We start from the raw sequence: 20,342 nt of genomic DNA, 5'->3' as shown, positions 1-20,342 counted from the left end.
TCTGGAAATATTATACCGTACGGGACCTTCTGCTCCAAGTTTAAGCTAACTGACCAAAAACAGTATGACAAGGTTGTCAAAGCAATCCCACAGTCTTTAATTCAGCTGTCCTTCTGCTTATGTCAAAATAATATAAAATCGCAGCTTCCTGATGTTTTGGTAGATGGACATTCTCTCACTGGTTTGAAGTTAATAATAATAATAATACATTTTATTTCAGGGCGCCTTTCAAGAACCCAAGGTTGACTAACACCACAATTCGAAGAGCTTTTGTCAAGGAGTTATATCCTCTCCCTTCAAATAAAATCTCAATCCGGCAATATTTCTCCAGGGAGGATACTGAAAAATTAAGATCAAAATTCTTAAAGTTTCCTATTGCACCAAAAGCAAAGGAGGTCCATTTTAAAATTATTAATGGGGTTTACCCTTCTGGGGAACTCTTAAGGCAGCGCTTTGCTGTAGATCAAAATAGTTGCTCCTTTTGTAAGGAGGACATCGAAACAACAGAACATATGTTCTATGAATGCAGATTTGCATGTGCCTTTTGGGACAACTTATATCGTCGGTTGTCTCCTAAATGTAATGTAGTTCCTAAATTTTCCATAGGAAATGTGATGTTTGGCATGCTGTTGGAAAATCGATTACATGACTTGGTTATCAATACAATTATTATTCTTGGAAAAAATTTTCTACATAAGAATAGATTTTTGAAAACACAACCGACCTTCCATGTTTTCCATAAGGATTTATGCCATTATTTCACGTCATTGAAATTGATGCAGGGGAAAAATGCTGTGAGACTCCGCAATTTGGTAAAGGAGCTCGAGCTTAATAAGAGCCCCTAGTACTCCCCCCTTTATTACTGTTAATTTCATTTGTCATTTGTAATTCCTTTTTCTTTTTTTTTTTACTTGTATATGTAATCATATGCAACTGCTTGTTCAATGTCTGGTGTGTCTATTCAAATTTTTCTGAAATTGTACTATTCCATTTATGTCTGTTAAAAAAGCTTGAATAAAAAAAAAAGGGGGGGGGGGGAAGTCGTCTTACTCTCGCGAGGTTTTTGTACCATGTGACATGGTGACGCGTAACGACGTTTTGCAGCGCCGGACAAAAAAAATCTAACCTAGATTTATATGATGTAATGCTTTATTTTACAAGGGATACTTTGAACAGAAATGTGTTTTATAACACAGCTCTTTCTTATACTTGGAAAATTCCATATCCATAAAAGAAAATGGTCTAAGCCAATTTTTTTTCTTTTTATTAAGGAGTTTAAACAATACAGTACCACTTTAAGTTATATTAAAAACAAAAAAGCTATGAGATCATACAAATTACTTAGTTTTTATAAACTTGCGTAATTACCCCTGACGCATTCTTATTTGTTAGACGTGGCCATTATATATTGTATTCTGTATGTCTGGTATTTGAAATGATTGTACATTGTCTGTTTTATGTATGTACAGTTCTTGTAAATAAAAAATAAATAAATAAATAAAATCTAACCATGATGCATTGCGTCAAGACCAGAATGCATTGCTTTAAGCCAGCGCTGTAAGAGGCTACACAAAGTCGAACGCACTCATAGTTACACTTTGGAGGTGGCATCAAGGAAAGTGTTATTAGCCCAATAAATCATGAAAAACAAGGTTTAAAATTTTCTACAGGAAGTGCAGGGAGACCATATCAGTTAATGGGTATGATGTAGTGTTGTTTTGTGCTATAGTATAGGCTGAAACCTGCGGTTATCATCAATAACAAAATGTGGTAATCGTAAGACAAACTTTAATTTGTGTACGCCAATGAATATTAACAGGAATGTTAAATCTGCATTTACTTAATTTCAAACTTTATGCTGGACTATTATTTTTAATTGAATGCTCTTTTTTCTCCCACAGTGGTGAAATTGCACCATTTGTATTTTGTAATTGCATTTGTTTCACTCAATTAGAAAAGGGAGTTGTATTTCAAATAAAGTTTGAATCTGAACCTGTGTAGTTTGAATGGGGGGCTCAATAATGTTCCTATGTAGAAAAGGGGGGCCCTGCAGAGAAAGTTTGGGAACCACTGGCCTATAGAGTTATGTGTCATTTGTGTACAAAACTACAGTTTTGTGCACAAACTGTGTTTATGAGAGAGAAAATTGCCTTTATAGCCGTCATTTTTAAATAATGCTATGAGTAGATTTGGTGTCCAACTTAGTGGTATTTCAGCTGCCATAAAGTTACAGTTTGCAGGTGTTACAACTTACAGTTATTACTATCATGTAATATTAGTAAAACTTTGCTGAAATGGATGATTTATCATTGATAGGTAACCAGAGAAATAACACTGAAGTTAACATTTGGTCGCCATGACCAAAGAATGCCAGGGCCATCTTCTGGTCCCAGTCCAGCCCTGGGCAAGACATACAGTAATAATTGCTTAAACAAGTTATCGATCTGGTTTATAATAATACGCTGGTCCTTTCTGAATAACCCCTCACTCTCCTGAATACAGTGATCTGATGCCCATTGCTAATGTATGGGCTGCAGCACTTGATACACACTCACAGGATGCTAATTCATTGCATGGAGATTTCGGTTCACTTATGTTTTCTTCATATTGTGTGTGTAAGTGCAATAACCAGAGAAACCATGATAATCTTCTCAAACATGTCTAGGTCTGATTTAGACATGGAGTCAAGGCAAGAGAAAATGTTATTTACTGATTTTCAGAGTGTTCTCTCATCGGTAACACTTTACCTGAAGGGCACAAATAATGTGCTGTTACTTCTGTATTAATTAACCACAAACTAAGTCTTAGTGATCAGCTTGATTTCGTCCGTGAATATGGCCGCTGCACACGCTGCTGCATCTAACCGCTGCTGTTATGGATTTTTAAAGGTCGCCGGGCAGGAAACGGCAACATCACGTTCATCTCAAACGGGAAAGTGCTGAACTTCAGCGGCGCGATGTCTGTTCCTGCAAAATATACGGATGATTTATGGCTCATAATATTTGATTTATTTTTATTATGAAAGAACGCAAATGACTGTTAATTACAAACTGGCATAAAAAAGAAGCGTCCCGTTAAAATGGAGTCGTCATGGTATTTTACAAATATCGCACATAGATCGGCTTTCTTATAATTTAATTCCGAACCTCTTATATTTAGTAATCTATGTTTTTTCGCCACCTAGTGGCCTCCCTGAAAAGTACACTGTTTCTGGATCGCTTGTTCTGTGAATTGACGTGTCCAGTGGATGTAAGAAATATGGCAGCAGCTTGATATACAGACATTATAACTGACTACAACAGGGGTGCCCACATTTTTTCAGCTTGCGAGCTATTTATAAATAACCAGATCAAAATGATCTACTTACTATAAAAATGCAAAACATACATGTATAAAAATATTGAGTATTCTTTATTATTATTATGATTATTATTATTATTATTATTAATAATAATAATAATAATAATAAAATAATAATAATAGCAATAATAATAATAATAATTTCCCTTTGGGATAAATGAAGTATTTTTGAACTGAACTGGGATTTTAGTTCCTTCACCTTTCTCTTTCTCAGCTCCTTTTCGGAGGGAAGTTAATGTCGTAGTTTTTATGAACAGTCCGAAAATGCCGCTCCACATTTCCCTTCTTCGGAATAGCAACGGCAGACTGACAGATGAGGCAAATGCACTTCGAATTTGACATGGTGGAAGAAAAAACAGTCCCACCCCATTCTGTATGGAAGTGGTAGGTTTTTGGCTTCTTACTTGGTCCAGCTCCCCCATTCATTTTTATACCCTTTCTTAAGTTTAGTAGAAATAAATCGGAGGCTAACTAGGTGACGCGGCCGCTTGCTGGAGTTTGGCAGCAGCTGGTGCGGTTGAACGCGTCACCCATCCTCTACCTTTTATGCCATACGATCTACCCAGACTACCTTTGCGATCGACCAGTGAGGGGGGTAAGGGTGGGTGGGCACCGGCCCCTTCTGCCCGACGGGGCGTAACCAGACCTTTCACAGTGGGGTGGGGGTGGCGAGAGTGGGTGGGCACCGGCCCCTTTTGCCCGACGGGGCGTAACCAGACCTTTCACAGTGGGGTGGGGGTGGCGAGAGTGGGCGGGCACCGGCCCCTTCTTCCCGACGGGGGCGTAACCAGACCTTTCACAGTGGGGTGGGGGTGGCGAGAGTGGGTGGGCACCGGCCCCTCCTGTTCGACGGGGGCGTAACCAGACCTTTCACAGTGGGGTGGGGGTGGCGAGAGTGGGCGGGCACCGGCCCCTTCTTCCCGACGGGGGCGTAACCAGACCTTTCACAGTGGGGTGGGGGTGGCGAGAGTGGGTGGGCACCGGCCCCTCCTGCCCGACGGGGGCGTAACCAGGCCTTTCACAGAGGGGTGGGGGTGGCGAGAGTGGGAGGGCACCGGCCCCTTCTGCCCGACGGGGGCGGAACCAGACCTTTCACAGTGAGGTGGGTTATTATTTGATAAAAACAAATTTCATTATTTAATCAAATAAATTAATAACAATTTTATTTACTTTAATCCACTGAACCAGGGCAGTAACTGGATATAATTATATTTTCCAATGATTATTGTTTCTGTTATGTCTCCACTTAAAAGGTTATTATTTACACTGATTTACTCTAATTGTGTCAGTAGTAAAGTGAATTAATTTAATTTATACTACGGGACCGTTGAATGCTTGAATCTGATTGGCTGACGAACGTTCTGAGGTGTGCAATTATTTTCAGGGAAACGCACGGCGAACGTAGTTCCAGGCAGCTCTCTTGACCGTATTACAGTTCCATATCACTTCGCATAGTTAACTTTAATAACGGAAATTAGCATACAGTACCTATACAGCACACAGGACTAACAAAAACAACAACATGACAGACGATTTTCCGAAAGTAAATTTTAATATTTACGGTGAATATGAAACTTTCAACAACTGGGCTGCAGCAGTATTAGACAGTCCAGATGAAAAACAACATAAACGGAAGCGGACATCAAAGGCAGCCAGCAACAACAAAAGACATAAAACGATCAGCGAAGAACAGCTAGACATACTCGAGGGAGAAAAACACGAAGAAAACACCAAAAAAACAACAGCTAATGACGTTTTGGAACTAGCAAAAGAGTCGTTGGATGAGATGCGGAAGAAATAATCCAACTCACAATAGCGATTTAAGTAGAAAAACCGGACGAATCCCTTGAAATATATCATCTGATCGATGTCTTGAGGTGTGGCAACCGTAGTATAAGCGGAATAATTGACTCCGGACCGTTGAATTATTAGAAAATAATGCACACCCGAGGTGGTAATGCGGCCACGACGCTTCGCGTCGTGGCCGCATTACCACCTCGGGTGTGCATTATTTTCTAATAATTCAACGGCCCGTCGTCAATTATTCCTTACTTAATCCACCAGACTGTGGTGTCATTATGTGACTCAGTTATGCTTTGGGTGACGCTGAAGCAGGACATTAATAGGACAGAACAGAAAGCCTTTACTGTCACGGGAGGAAATACAGTAAATAGGCATAAATATATAAATGTACATATACAGGGGAGGGGGAAAGCCCCCCCCCCCCCAATCAGGATTACATTTAGTTACATTTTAGTCAGAGACAAAAACTATAAAATTATATTTTTGTTGTTTATTCAGCTCGCTGAACACAGACATTTATTTTTGTCAAACATACATTTCAGAGTAAAAAGGATTATAAAGTTTAAAAAGCAGAGATTTGACCTTTTTGCCAGGAGAACCAGCAACACGTCACAGTGACACTGAGGCATCTATATAAACATAAAACCCTGGATAGAGGAGCTCAGTGAATGAGGAGGTGAGTCTGTACAGGGGGGTCAGTCCATCAGAGGAGACTCTGTAGAAGGACAGAGCACCAGCCCCCCAGTCCAGATACACTCCTACTCTGCGGGAGCCTGAGGGCTCTATGGGTATGAGAGTCAGTTTATTATTGTGCCAGACAGAGTATCTGTCAGGATAACAGTCCAGACACCATGACTTGTCATTGAATCCAAGCAGACAGTCCCTCCCTCGTTTCCTCCCGATCCCTTTATAAGTCACTCCTATCCGGGCTCCATATCCATCCCACTCAGCCTCCCAGTAACAGCGGCCAGTCAGACTCTCTCTGCACAGAACTTGTTCCCAGAAGTCAAATCTCTCTGGATGATCAGGATATGGCTGCTCCTCTGCCCCCCATGTCGCCTTCCTGTTCCCCCCTGACAGAGACAGGCTTCTGTGTGCTGTGTTGGGGTCCAGCGTCAGCCGGCAGGAGTCTGTAGGCAGGAGGAAGAATTATTAATACCATCAGGCAGCCTGTACTTTATGTTTCTGTACAATATAAAAACAGCACAGCTTCCCCGAACGAAGCGGGAACTGAAGTTTATGAAATAGCTCAGGAAATGTCGGACGGCGCGCGACGCCGGCGGGAAAAGCCGCCAAAATGCGGCGCGAGCTAAACTAACAGCTTAATTACGGGTAAATAAAATTACAAAGCAGCGACATTCATCAGACACATTCATCACAAGCATATTTACCACAAAACGGCACCAGATATTAATACTAAAAGTCAGTGTCTTTCCTTCTAACCGCTAAATCCGGCGCGTGCGGCGCCTTGCTGCTCTCCGTCTTTCTACAGGGAGTTTACCTTTGAAAATGACCATCAATAACAGAATATTTAAGTAATATTATTACATATTTAAAGTGATATTCAATAAAGGTTTGGACCTGGATTCTAATACAAACTTCCGAAGACGATTCCGGTCTGAATGCATTTCACATGCATCGGCTTATTTCCGTGAAGCGTGTCAGACTGTATCTGCTGATCAGGGAGAAACACTGCGGTGTCAAGCGGGGCGGAATAGGTGCCGCCCAAAGTCGGCAAAATAATGATAATACCCTCTACAAACCATCAATAAAAGCGGATTAAACTACACAGATCGTGCATCATGAAAAACAGAAAGGTTATCTCATTAATTCAGAAAAACAGGATGGTTATTACATTAATTCGGAAAAGCAGAATTGACTGTTTTTCCGATTAATGCAATACGCTTCCATATTGAACCGCTTACCGCGCGTGTGACTCTAGATGCGGCGCCGCTGCCCCGAGGCGTGAGCCCCGCATCTCGCGCAGGCACGTGGCCGCGCTAATCTGTTAACATGGGCGCCGAGATGAAATTCGATATTTTCTGTCACACATCCAGTGTGTCCCGGGCGCAAATCTCTTTTAGCACCGTGGTCTGGGAAATCTTATTAATCATAAGCAAAGTCCTACATGATTGGCTGTCTTATTAATATTTATGAGAGGGGCATTACATGATTGGCCAGTGAACATCGACACGTGCTGCCTGTGTTTTCTGCCTAAGGCGGGGCTGCCCAAATCCAGTCCTGGGGGGCCGGCGCCCAGTGTAACTTAGTTCTTTCCTTGTCCCACCATAAATGATTCAGCTCAAAAGCTGTGTGGTAATTAGCACAAGCAGTTGTATCCGGGGTGTTAAATGAGGGGAAACCCAAAAATGTGCAGGGCTCTGGCCCTCCAGGCCTGGATTTGGCCACCCCGGGTCTAAGGCATTCACTGCCCAATCAGGAATATACTCTCATGAATATTAAGGTGTGTTCCAGAACCACCATGTAAAAATGCAAAATCACATTTTGCACATGAGGAGAGAATCCAGGATCACTGCCTATAGGTGCCGTCTTAGGACAATACTAACGAATCTCACACAGAAAACACACACACTCACCGCATGTGCAAAAAGAACAAATGCAAAGGATTCTTTTTTTTATTAAAGATATACAACTACATCAGAATATATTTTAACCATGTTACACTCCCACACAAACACAAAGATGATATGAGCAGCTATAAAAGTATTTGTAAAAAATATTTTTAAAAACGATTAAATTAATTGATAGTGTTTTTGGTGATGATTTTGATGTTTTATTTCTCTCATTTGGATGTTGTCTAAAATGACACACAGAAACTCACCTAAACACAAACATGGAAATCCATCTACACACAGTGCAAAAAGCCACACTCATCACAACAATTGTGTGAATACAACAATAACAAAGTATTAATGGTATTATTAATAAAAACATGCAAACACACTTACATTTCTGTAAGCCTGGTCTGGTCCTGCACTCTCCACTGTGGTCCACACTATAGGAGAAGCAGAATGACATAGTGCTGCTTTATCCATTTATTTATTGGTGCCTCTTCTTCACATACATGCATAAGTATCTGTAGCGTGTCAGACACACACTCTGTACTCACTTCAGCTTCTCCAGTTTACAGCTGGGATCCTCCAGTACAGCAGAGAGCAGCTTCACTCCTGAGTCTCCTGGGTGATTGTAGCTCAGATCCAGCTCTCTCAGGTGTGAGGGGTTTGACCTCAGAGCTGAAGCCAGGGAAGAACAGCCTTCTTCTGTGACTCTACAGCCTGACAGCCTGCAGAGAGACAGACAAAAACTCCCCAATAAATAACATCACCTCACCATTACAAGCATTATTTTTAAGTAAAAGTGACTAAATAAATATTTCAATGACACGAAATGAACAACACCTTCCGAACATTTTACAAGAACCTATATATACTCCTCAGAACAAGAACCAGATGCAGTTGATAAAGAATCATTTTTAAACAATCTAGACTTACCCATAATAACCAATGAAATAGCAGATACCCTTGATGCACCATTAACATCAGAAGGACTCCATAAGGTCCTCAACCAAATGCCTAACAATAAAGTGTCCAGACCGGATGGTTTCCCTGCAGAAATCTATTAACATTTTTGGGATGTATTATCTCCACTCTTTAATAGACAGATAGAGAAATTAAACATACATCACAAATCCCATCACATATGAGAACAGCGACCATTACAGTGTTATTGAAACCTGAAAAAGACCCAACACAACCCTCCAGTTACCGGCCATTACAGTGTTATTGAAACCTGATAAAGACCCAACACAGCCCTCCAGTTACCGGCCATTACAGTGTTATTGAAACCTGATAAAGACCCAACACAACCCTCCAGTTACCGGCCATTACACTGTTATTGAAACCTGATAAAGACCCAACAGAACCCTCCAGTTACCGGCCATTACAGTGTTATTGAAACCTGATAAAGACCCAACACAACCCTCCAGTTACCGGCCATTACAGTGTTATTGAAACCTGATAAAGACCCAACACAGCCCTCCAGTTGCCTCAGAAAACATCCATAAATCATTTAATTTAGTCAATTTTGCTCAGCATACCCATACTAAAACCATAATTACATCATCCATCCATCCATCCATCCATCCATCCATTGTCCAACCCGCTTATCCGACTGAGTCGTGGGGGGTCTGGAGCCTATCCCGGAAGCAATGGGCACGAGGCGGGGAACGACCCAGGAGGGGGGCCAGCCCATCGCAGGGCACACTCACACACCATTCACTCACACACCATTCACACACACACCATTCACACACACACACCATTCACTCACACACCAGTCACTCACACACCATTCACACACACACCAGTCACTCACACACCATTCACTCACACACCATTCACACACACACCAGTCACTCACACACGCACATCTATAATTACATCATTAGAAGCAGAAAAGGCATCTGACAGTCAGTTGGACATTTCTCTTTAACACATTCCATAGATTTGGCTTCGGAGAGTCGTTCACCCACTGGGTTAAAATGCTGTACACCTCACCCAAAGCTACAGTGTCACAGATGGGATCACATCACCTGCATTTACACTCTGATGGGGAAGACGACCTGCCTGCCCACTCTCTCCTTCATTGTTTGCCATCTTCATAGAACCACTTGCGGCAGCAATATGACAGAACAGTGAAGTAAATGGAATTCATACCGATAACTCAACACAAAATTCTCTATGCAGATGATATCTTGCTGTTTGTAAAAACCCTCAGCCCTCACTACATGAAATTTTAATTTTATTAATACCTTTTCAAAACTATCAAACTACACAATAAACTGGAATAAACCCATAATATTCTCACTGTCTGAAGATGCCTGGGATTCTGCTGATCAGGATGGTCCATTTCACACCGGAAATATCCGGTATTTGGGTATCAACATCTCCCCCAGGCTGCCAGACTTGTTTACCCTAAACTACACCCCCTTACTCAAAACAAAAGATGAATCTCCCACTCTCACTAATAGGACATATTTCAACAAACAAAATAAAAATTCTCCTCCAGATTAATTACTATTTCTCAATGCTTCCTATCATACCTTCAGAAAAATGTTTTCAAACTCTGAACTCATTAATGTCACATTTTTACTGGAAAAATAAAAACGCAAAAATCAAACATTCCACATCTCAAGGCGGATTACAAGCTCAGATTTTTCTTCATTTTTACTTAGCAAATCAACTGCAACACTTAACTAAATGGTCACATTACATGGTTAGAGTAGGAGCAGCTGTACTGTAAAAATCTCAGACGTGCAGACTGACCCTTTCTCAATATTTCATTAAAGAAACATAACTGCTTTAACAATACTGCCATTTGCAGAACGCTGACAGCCCAGTGGAAAGCCATTAAAATCACAAACTGCACTCTCAGACCCTGTAAATATACCACAATATGGAATAATCTGTAATTCCTACTTCACAATCCCACTATTAACTATCACTCATGGGAACAGAAAGGGATTACACATCTCCGCCTCCTTTTCAATAACAGTCATTTCATGACATTGAAAGACTCAATCCATAAATACAGAGTTGAGAATAGGCAATTTTTGGGTGTCAAAGATAATTATCTTCATAATATGTGGGCCTGTATACCTGTTCACAGTGGCCCATGGGTGTCACAGATAATTATCTGCGTGCTCTGTGGGCCTGTAAACCCGCTCACAGTGCACCATGGTTGTCACAGATAATTATCTGCATACTATGTGGGCCTGTATACCTGCTCACAGTGCACCATGGGTGTACAGATGATTATCTGCGTGCTCTGTGGGCCTGTATACCCGCTCACAGTGCACCATGGGTGTCACAGATGATTATCTGCGTGCTATGTGGGCCTGTATACCCGCTCACAGTGCACCATGGGTGTCACAGATGATTATCTGCGTGCTATGTGGGCCTGTATACCCGCTCACAGTGCACCATGGGTGTCACAGATGATTATCTGCGTGCTATGTGGGCCTGTATACCCGCTCACAGTGCACCATTGGTGTCACAGATGATTGTCTGCGTGCTATGTGGGCCTGTATACCCGCTCACAGTGCACCATGGGTGTCACAGATGATTATCTGCGTGCTATGTGGGCCTGTATACCCGCTCACAGTGCACCATGGGTGTCACAGATGATTATCTGCGTGCTATGTGGGCCTGTATATCTGCTCACAGTGCACCATGGGTGTCACAGATGATTATCTGCGTGCTATGTGGGCCTGTATATCTGCTCACAGTGCACCATGGGTGTCACAGATGATTATCTGCGTGCTATGTGGGCCTGTATACCCGCTCACAGTGCACCATGGGTGTCACAGATGATTATCTGCATGCTACAGGTATGTGGGCCTGTATACCTGCTCACAGTGCACCATGGGTGTCACAGATAATTATCTGCGTGCTATGTGGGCCTGTATACCTGCTCACAGTGCACCATGGGTGTCACAGATAATTATCTGCGTGCTATGTGGGCCTGTATACCTGCTCACAGTGCACCATGGGTGTCACAGATGATTATCTGCGTGCTATGTGGGCCTGTATACCCGCTCACAGTGCACCATGGGTGTCACAGATAATTATCTGCATGCTGTGTGGGTCTGTATACCTGCTCACAGTGCACCATGGGTGTCACAGATGATTATCTGCGTGCTATGTGGGCTTGTATACCTGCTCACAGGGCACCATGGGTGTCACAGATAATTATCTGCGTGCTATGTGGGCCTGTATACCCACTCACAGTGCACCATGGGTGTCACAGATAATTATCTGCATGCTATGTGGGCCTGTATACCCGCTCACAGTGCACCATGGGTGTCACAGATAATTATCTGCATGCTATGTGGGCCTGTATACCCAGTCACACAAAAATGTTTCTATGTTGGTTATCCTTCAGAATGTTATTTGTATCCAGGTAATCTATCATTTTCGCTTAGATTATAGAACATAAGAACATAAGAAATTTACAAACGAGAGGGAGCCATTCGGCCTATCATGCTCGTTTGGGGAGAACTTAACTAATAGCTCAGAGTTGTTAAAATCTTATTTTAACAACTGATTTAAAGGAACCCAGGGTTTTAGCTTCCGCTACTGTATTAGGATGAATTCACGGACGATTACGTCACCCACGTGATATGGAATTAATCCTTTACTATAATATTCTGGGAAGTTGTAATTGTGGATTAATTCCGATCGCGTGTGGACTGATCGTCCTGAAATTCAGATCAATCGTCCATAATTCACCCCGAATGTTACTAGACTGCACGAACATGCTATTTAACGATCCCCTGTAAAACCTAATTTTGCCATAAATAACTTGGGCTCATAAAAAGAAGCCAGGATGCTAATCTGGGCCATTAGATCGGCATGCAGGATGCTCATCTGGGCCATTAGATCGGCATGCAGGATGCTAATCTGGGCCATTAGATCGGCATGCAGGATGCTAATCTGAGCCATTAGATCGGCATGCAGGATGCTAATCTGGGCCATTAGATCGGCATGCAGGATGCTCATCTGGGCCATTAGATCGGCATGCAGGATGCTCATCTGGGCCATTAGATCGGCATGCAGGATGCTAATCTGGGCCATTAGATCGGCATGCAGGATGCTCATCTGGGCCATTAGATCGGCATGCAGGATGCTAATCTGGGCCATTAGATCGGCATGCAGGATGCTCATCTTGGTTTCGGGAGATGGATGGGGGTCGGTATACAGCACCCTATATTGCCTGTAGGGGGGAACAGGGAGCATTGCGCAAAGACACCTGGCGCAAGGACGCCTATTGTAGTATGTTATCTCAAGCAGCATCACTCGGACAAAAGGGGGAATTGGAGTACATATTGCCTGGGGGGAAGGGGTGAGCCTGGCCAGCTTACCCCCTGCCCGCATGCAACGCTAAATTTACTATAAAGGAAGGGGGAGATCCCAGTACTGACCGGAGCTCAGCCGTGGGATAGAGCGCGCATCGCCCGGCACTTTCTCGGGACTCACGTGTTGGTCTCCTGCCAGGACTGAAAGGGCTCCCCAGTCCATGTGTGAAGGTGGGTGATGATGGCATGTCTGAGTGTAAATAGTTTTGCAGCTGCTTATACGTTTAATTGACTAATGGGGATTAATTATCACCGCTCGTGATAATAATTTGCATTGTCTATATTTTATTATTATTTCTTTTATATATACCTTAGTTCGTATGATATATGCTATTCTATATCCCTTGTGGTACAAGGTTATTTTGCATTGCTTTTAACTGATATATTGATATCGATTTTAATGCAAAGTTATCTTGCATTACTTGTATTAAAGTGTTTTTGAGTGAACCTAAGCGTGCCTGTTTGTTCCTTTGAGAGCCCTATATCCCTCTCTCATCCATTTTAATACAGCTACACTAGCAGGAAGACTATTCCATACTCTAACTGCACACTGTGTAAAGAAGTGCTTCCTCAAATTTGTTTTAAAATGTTCTCCCGCTAATTTCCACTTATGGCCACGAGTTCTAGTATTTAAACTAATATTGAAATAGCCATTTGGCTGAACTGCATCCAGACCCGTTAGAATCTTATAGACCTGGATCATGTCCCCCCTTAGTCTCCTTTGCTCAAGGCTAAACAGATTCAGCTCAGCTAACCTCTCCTCATAAGACATTCCTCTAAGACCAGGAATCATTCTCGTAGCCCTCCGTTGCACCTTTTCTAAGGCAGCAATGTCCTTCTTAAGGTATGGTGACCAAACCTGCACACAATATTCTAGGTGGGGTCTTACCAAGGAATTATATAAATGTAACATCACCTCCCTTGACTTAAACTCCACACACCTAGAGATATAACCCAACATTCTATTGGCCTTTTTTATTGCTTCCCCACACTGGCGAGAGTGGGACATGGAAGCATCAACATACACACCGAGATCTTTCTCGTAATCAGCTACCTTTATTTCAGTGGAACCCATAAAATATCTGTACTTTATATTTCTGCTCCCTGCATGGATTACCTTACATTTATCTGTGTTAAATTTCATCTGCCAAGTATCAGCCCAGTCGCTAATTAAATCTAGATCCTGTTGTAGCCTCTCTGCTGCTAGATCAGTATCTGCTACACCACCCACCTTGGTGTCGTCTGCAAATTTAACCAGTTTACTGTATGTATTGGTGTCAATACCATTAATGTAAATAAGGAACAATAGTGGTCCTAAAATTGAACCCTGCGGTACCCCACTATGAACGCAGACCCACTGTGACTTTGTGCCTCTAATAACTACTAATAGCTTCCATTACTTTTCCAGTTATGCGAGTTACATTAATAATTATTTGCTGGATTACTTCTATCCCCTTTTCTCAATATGGGCATTATATTAGCATACTTCCAATCAGAAGGTATCACACCAGCAGATAAGGATTTCTGGAATAGTAAAGTTAAAGGTTGGATAATAATATCCCTCATCTCTTTTAAAAGTATAGGCAAGATGCCATCAGGGCCCTGTGATTTATTTATTTTGAGCTTAGCTAGGCTTTGTACCACATCAGCCTCAGTTATACATACAGTGCCCTCCGCAATTATTGGCACCCCTTTGTACAAGGGTAAGAAAAAATCCACCTTCTGCTGAAGTTGCTACATCTCACAGTGAAAAAATGAGAAATCCAACCTTTTACTGAAATTAATTTATTAAAAAAAAACAAAACCTTCAAGAAATATTATTTTTAAAGAAAACACATGTGGCATGATTATTGGCACCCCTGCAAATTATAGTGAACACAATGTAACTGAAGCATGTTTCCCTTGTAAATTGTACATTTTTGAGTTGACTGGAGTGAATAGGAACCTTCAAGCTGTAATCCATGACTTCCTGATTATCTGGGGCACAAACATGAGGAGACACAGAGGCCAAATTCCCTTAGTCATCCATCAACATGGGAAAGATAAGAGAACACAGACCAAATGAGGGAGACGTGTGCTGACCTTCATAAGTCAGGGAATGGGTATGAAAAATAGCTACTCGCCTTAAAATGCCCATTTCTACTGTTAGGGCAATAATTAAAAAGTGGACATCAACTGGACCTGTTAGAAACCTGCCTGGAAGAGGACCCAAGTTTATTTAGCCCCCACATACAGTGAGGAGGATCATAAGAGAGGCAAAAAATCCCCAAAGATGACTGTTGGTGAATCACAAGACCAAGTAAAATCTTGGGGTTACCACGTCTCTGAAAAAACCATCAGACGCCCCCTTCATGCTAACAGATTATTTGAAAGGTATGACAGACAGAAGCCTTTTCTGTCAGTTACTTAAAATGTAAGTGCCAGGAACATCACTACAAAACATCACTACAGCTTTCACTGGAATCAAATTCAATCAGGGACGGATTACAGACTGGGCCAGCGGGGCCGCTGCCCAGGGGCCCTTGGGGTGCAGGGGGCCCGTGGGGCCCCTAGCCCAAAACAATTTGCAACGTATGTTCAGCATATGTTCAACAATGTATTTTCGTTTGTCTATTTTAGAGGGCCTACATTCTTTGATCCTCTGCCTACAAGGGCCCCTGACCCTATAGGGCCTCTGATGGAAACATGGAGGGAGGGCGTTTGGCTGCCAAGGGCCCTTGAATTGTGGTGGTTGTGCTGGTGGTGGTGCTGGTGGTGGTGGTGCTGGTGGGGGGGGGTCGGTGCTTTCAGGGGGCCCCCGGCCCTGCTATAGGAACTTTAAAGGGAAATGGGTGCATGGGAGCCTACTTTTAGAAGGCCCTCTTAGGCCCTCCTATTATGGTCCTGGCTTCTGGCTACCAGGGGGTCCTAGGGAGGATGGGGGCTTTGGGGGCTTTTAGAGGGCCCTCTGATTATGAAGGCCCTAGGGAGGAGGGTGTAGTGTACCTTTAGAGGGCCATCTGATTACAAGGGCCCCTACCATGGGGCCCCTGGCTTCTGGGGGGAGGGGAGGGGGGCGCGTTAACAGCCTTACAGAAGGCCCTCTGACTAGGGAGCGGTAGCATGGTGGGATGGAGGCGGTTAACCTGCCCGCTGAGTGGCCCCCAGACCAGTGTAGCAGTGTAAGAGTTTGACCAGTGTAATCACTCCCAGGGCTGTAGTGGAGGCTAAACGCAAGTAAACACGGTTTACCCACCTCTGAAATTTCAGAATTAGAGTTTACCCACTTCTCAATTGATCTAAATGCACATCATAGTATAGTTTATGCACAAAATGTGATCACAGAATTCATAGTTCACCCACCTCTTATTTTACCACTACACCCCTGATCACTCCGTTCTGTAAGGGGATATGGTACACAGGTGGATTCTGGCATGGTTCAGCTGGACACGGTACACATGTAGTGTGATCACTAACCGTGCCCCAACATGGCTCTCACTGTACGTTCACACCAGGAGAGACCAAAGCGAACATGTTGCCAAGGTCGTTGAAGAAGCTTCGTTGTTGAATTTGCTGGCGTTTTTTTTTTTTTGTTTTTTTGTTGAGGGGGGGGGGGGCCTCGCAAACGTTTTACCCAGGGGCCCACACAACCCATAATCCGTCCCTGAATTCAATGGTCTGATGAAACAAAAATGGAGCTTTTTGGCAATAAACATTCAAGGTTGGTTTGGTGTAAACAGAAGGATGGATATAATGAAATTAACCTCATCCCAACTGTAAAATATGGTGGAGGTTCTGTGATGTTTTGGGGCTGTTTTTCCTCCAAAGGCCCTGGAAACCTCGTTAGGGTACATGGCACTATGGACGCCATCAAATACCAGGACATTTTATATCAAAATTTGGCTGCTTCTGCCAGGAAACTAAAACTGGGCCGTCATTGGATCTGCCAGCAGGACAGTGATCCTAAGCACATGTCCAAATCAACATAAAAATGTTTAGCTGACCACAGTATCAAGCTTCTGCCATGGCCATCTCAGTCCCCTGACCGGAACCCCACTGAAAACAAGTGGGCTGAGCTGAAGAGGAGAGTGCAGAAGAGAGGGCCTCGGACCCTGGGTGATCTGGAGAGATTCTGTACAGAGGAATGGACTCAGATGCCCTGCTCTGTATTCTCCAAACTTATAAAATGTTATAAGGGACTCAGTGCTGTTATACTGGCAAAGGGAGGTTGTAGAAAGTATTAAAAGCAGGGGTGCCAATAATCATGGCACATGTGTTTTTGTTGAAAATAATTATTTCTTGATGAAGGATTTGTTTTTCTTTGAATAAATTTATTTCAATGAAAGGTTGGATTTTCCAAAAAATTTCAGTGTGAGATAAAGCTGCTTTGCGAAAAAGTGGATTTTTTCTAACCATTTTTACAAATCTTTACAAGGGGTGCCAATAATTGTGGAGGGCACTGTACACTCACCTAAAGGATTATTAGGAACACCATACTAATATGGTATTTGACCACCTTTCGCCTTCAGAACTGCCTTAATTCTACGTGGCATTGATTCAACAAGGTGCTGAAAGCATTCTTTAGAAATGTTGGCCCATATTGATAGGATAGCATCTTGCAGTTGATGGAGATTTGTGGGATACACATCCAGGGCACGAAGCTCCCGTTCCACCACATCCCAAAGATGCTCTATTGGGTTGAGGTCTGGTGACTGTGGGGGCCATTGTAGTACAGTGAACTCATTATCATGTTCAAGAAACCAATTTGAAATTATTCAAGCTTTGTGACATGGTGCATTATCCTGCTGGAAGTAGCCATCAGAGGATGGGTACATGGTGGTCATAAAGGGATGGACATGGTCAGAAACAATGCTCAGGTAGGCCGTGGCATTTAAACGATGCCCAATTGGCACTAAGGGGCCTAAAGTGTGCCAAGAAAACATCCCCCACACCATTACACCACCACCACCAGCCTGCACAGTGGTAACAAGGCATGATGGATCCATGTTCTCATTCTGTTTACGCCAAATTCTGACTGTCCAATTTTTGTGAGCTCGTGCAAATTGTAGCCTCTTTTTCCTATTTGTAGTGGAGATGAGTGGTACCCGGTGGGGTCTTCTGCTATTGTAGCCCATCCGCCTCAAGGTTGTGCGTGTTGTGGCTTCACAAATGCTTTGCTGCATACCTCGGTTGTAACGAGTGGTTATTTCAGTCAAAGTTGCTCTTCTATCAGCTTGAATCAGTCGGGCCATTCTCCTCTGACCTCTAGCATCAACAAGGCATTTTCACCCACAGGACTGCCGCATACTGGATATTTTTCCCTTTGCACACCATTCTTTGTGAACCCTAGAAATGGTTCACAAAGAATGGAATACTCAGACCGGCCCGTCTGGCACCAACAACCATGCCACGCTCAAAATTGCCTAAATCACCTTTCTTTCCCATTCTGACATTCAGTTTGGAGTTCATGAGATTGTCTTGACCAGGACCACACCCCTAAATGCATTGAAGCAACTGCCATGTGATTGGTTGATTAGATAATTGCATTAATGAGAAATTGAACAGGTGTTCCTAATAATCCTTTAGGTGAGTGTATATTGTTTATATACAACACTGTATTTGTACTAAATGGTGGTAAGTTAATCATTTCCTCTACTGTGAACACCCGTGTAAAATAATCATTAAATTCATTTACTATATCAATTTCATTTTCAATTATAAGGGCCTTACTATCCTGTAGATTAGTGATTTCAGCTTTTATAGTTCTTTTTGAGTTAAAATATTGGAAGAAACCTTTAATGTCATCATTAGCCTCCAATGGAATCTTCCTTTCGACATTCCACTTAGCGAGTCTAATGTTACTTTTTAACTCAACCTGTAGACTTAGATACTCCTGCTTTACTTTGAAATCATTGGTTATTTTCTACCTTAGTATCTCCAGCATACAGTGTGGAGTACCCAGTAATACTCACCTCACTACCCCCAGTTTACAGTGTGGAATACCCAGTAATACTCACCTCAGTACCCCCAGTTTACAGTGTGGAATACCCAGTAATACTCACCTCAGTACCCCCAGTTTACAGTGTGGAATACCCAGTAATACTCACCTCAGTACCCCCAGTTTACAGTGTGGAATACCCAGGAAGACTGACCTCAGTATCTCCAGTTTACAGTGTGAATCCCCCAGTCCAGCAGAGAGCAGCTTCACTCCTGAATCCTGCAGCTCATTGTCACTCAGGTCCAGGTCTCTCAGGAGTGAGGAGTTTGATCTGAGAGTTAAAGCCAACTTGTCACAGCATGTCTCTGTGAGATTACAGCTGTTCAGCCTGGAAAAAGAAAATATGTTAAGACACAGACACATATATAACCTACACATTGTTAATAGTACTGACAGCAACATTAAAACAAGCGAGCAGCACAGGCCACTGGTGGACTCAGAGGGGGAATGGGGGGACAGTCGCTGCCCTAGAGCCCCCATAACTGAAAAAACATCACAAATATTCCCTAAGGAATGGTGAAAATGCCACTATTAGCTGCCCATCGCATGATTTAGCACCATCTAGGATGTCCCATTCACTGGAGATGGTGCCTTATAGAGCGAGAAGATGTGATGAAGTGTATTAATGAGCCCTTCTAGTGGAGGATATGTGATGCAGTGCCCTAAAAGGTGCCCATACAATGGTATAAGCGGCTCCTATGGGTACCCTTCTAACGGAAAAGGGTACCATTATGAAGAGCCCTTCTAGTGGAGGATATGTGATGTAGTGCCCTAAAAGGTGCCCATACAATGGTATAAGCGGCTCCTATGGGTACCCTTCTAACGGAAAAGGGTGCCATTATGAAGAGCCCTTCTAGTGGAGGATATGTGATGTAGTGCCCTATAAGGTGCCCATACAATGGAATAAGCGGCTCCTATGGGTACCTTTCTAATGGAAAAGGGTACCATAATGAAGAGCCCTTCTAGTGGAGGATATGTGATGCAGTGCCCTAAAAGGTGCCCATACAATGGTATAAGCGGCTCCTATGGGTACCTTTCTAATGGAAAAGGGTGCCATTATGAAGTGCCCTTCTAGTGGAGGATATGTGATGCAGTGCCCTAAAAGGTGCCCATGCAATGGTATAAGCGGCTCCTATGGGTACCTTTCTAATGGAAAAGGGTACCATAATGAAGAGCCCTTCTAGTGGAGGATATGTGATGTAGTGCCCTAAAAGGTGCCCATACAATGGTATAAGCGGCTCCTATGGGTACCTTTCTAATGGAAAA

The 20,342-nt window shown here is 42.9% G+C and overlaps 1 protein-coding gene across 2 annotated transcripts in view; it reads right to left on the bottom strand.

The window, feature by feature from the left end:
* LOC140588788 (protein NLRC3-like) overlaps window positions 1-20,342 on the bottom strand; it is a 242,237-nt gene that overhangs the window by 73,365 nt on the left and 148,530 nt on the right. Inside the window, exons 12-14 of one of the 2 annotated variants that reach the window (XM_072710950.1) lie at window positions 8,294-8,467; window positions 8,133-8,179; window positions 5,520-6,293 (exon numbers count right to left, since the gene is read on the bottom strand). In XM_072710950.1, the coding sequence (XP_072567051.1) occupies window positions 5,773-6,293; window positions 8,133-8,179; window positions 8,294-8,467 (742 nt within the window). In that variant the 3' untranslated portion in view covers window positions 5,520-5,772. Of the gene's footprint in view, window positions 1-5,519; window positions 6,294-8,132; window positions 8,180-8,293; window positions 8,468-20,342 lie in introns of those variants that run through there. The other variant, XM_072710952.1, reaches the window with a different exon arrangement.

The sequence above is a fragment of the Paramormyrops kingsleyae genome, chromosome 4 (assembly GCF_048594095.1).
Source record: "Paramormyrops kingsleyae isolate MSU_618 chromosome 4, PKINGS_0.4, whole genome shotgun sequence".
Classification (NCBI taxonomy): domain Eukaryota; kingdom Metazoa; phylum Chordata; class Actinopteri; order Osteoglossiformes; family Mormyridae; genus Paramormyrops; species Paramormyrops kingsleyae.
Note: the sequence above shows the minus strand (reverse complement) of the source record. Positions and strands in the feature narration are given on the sequence as shown.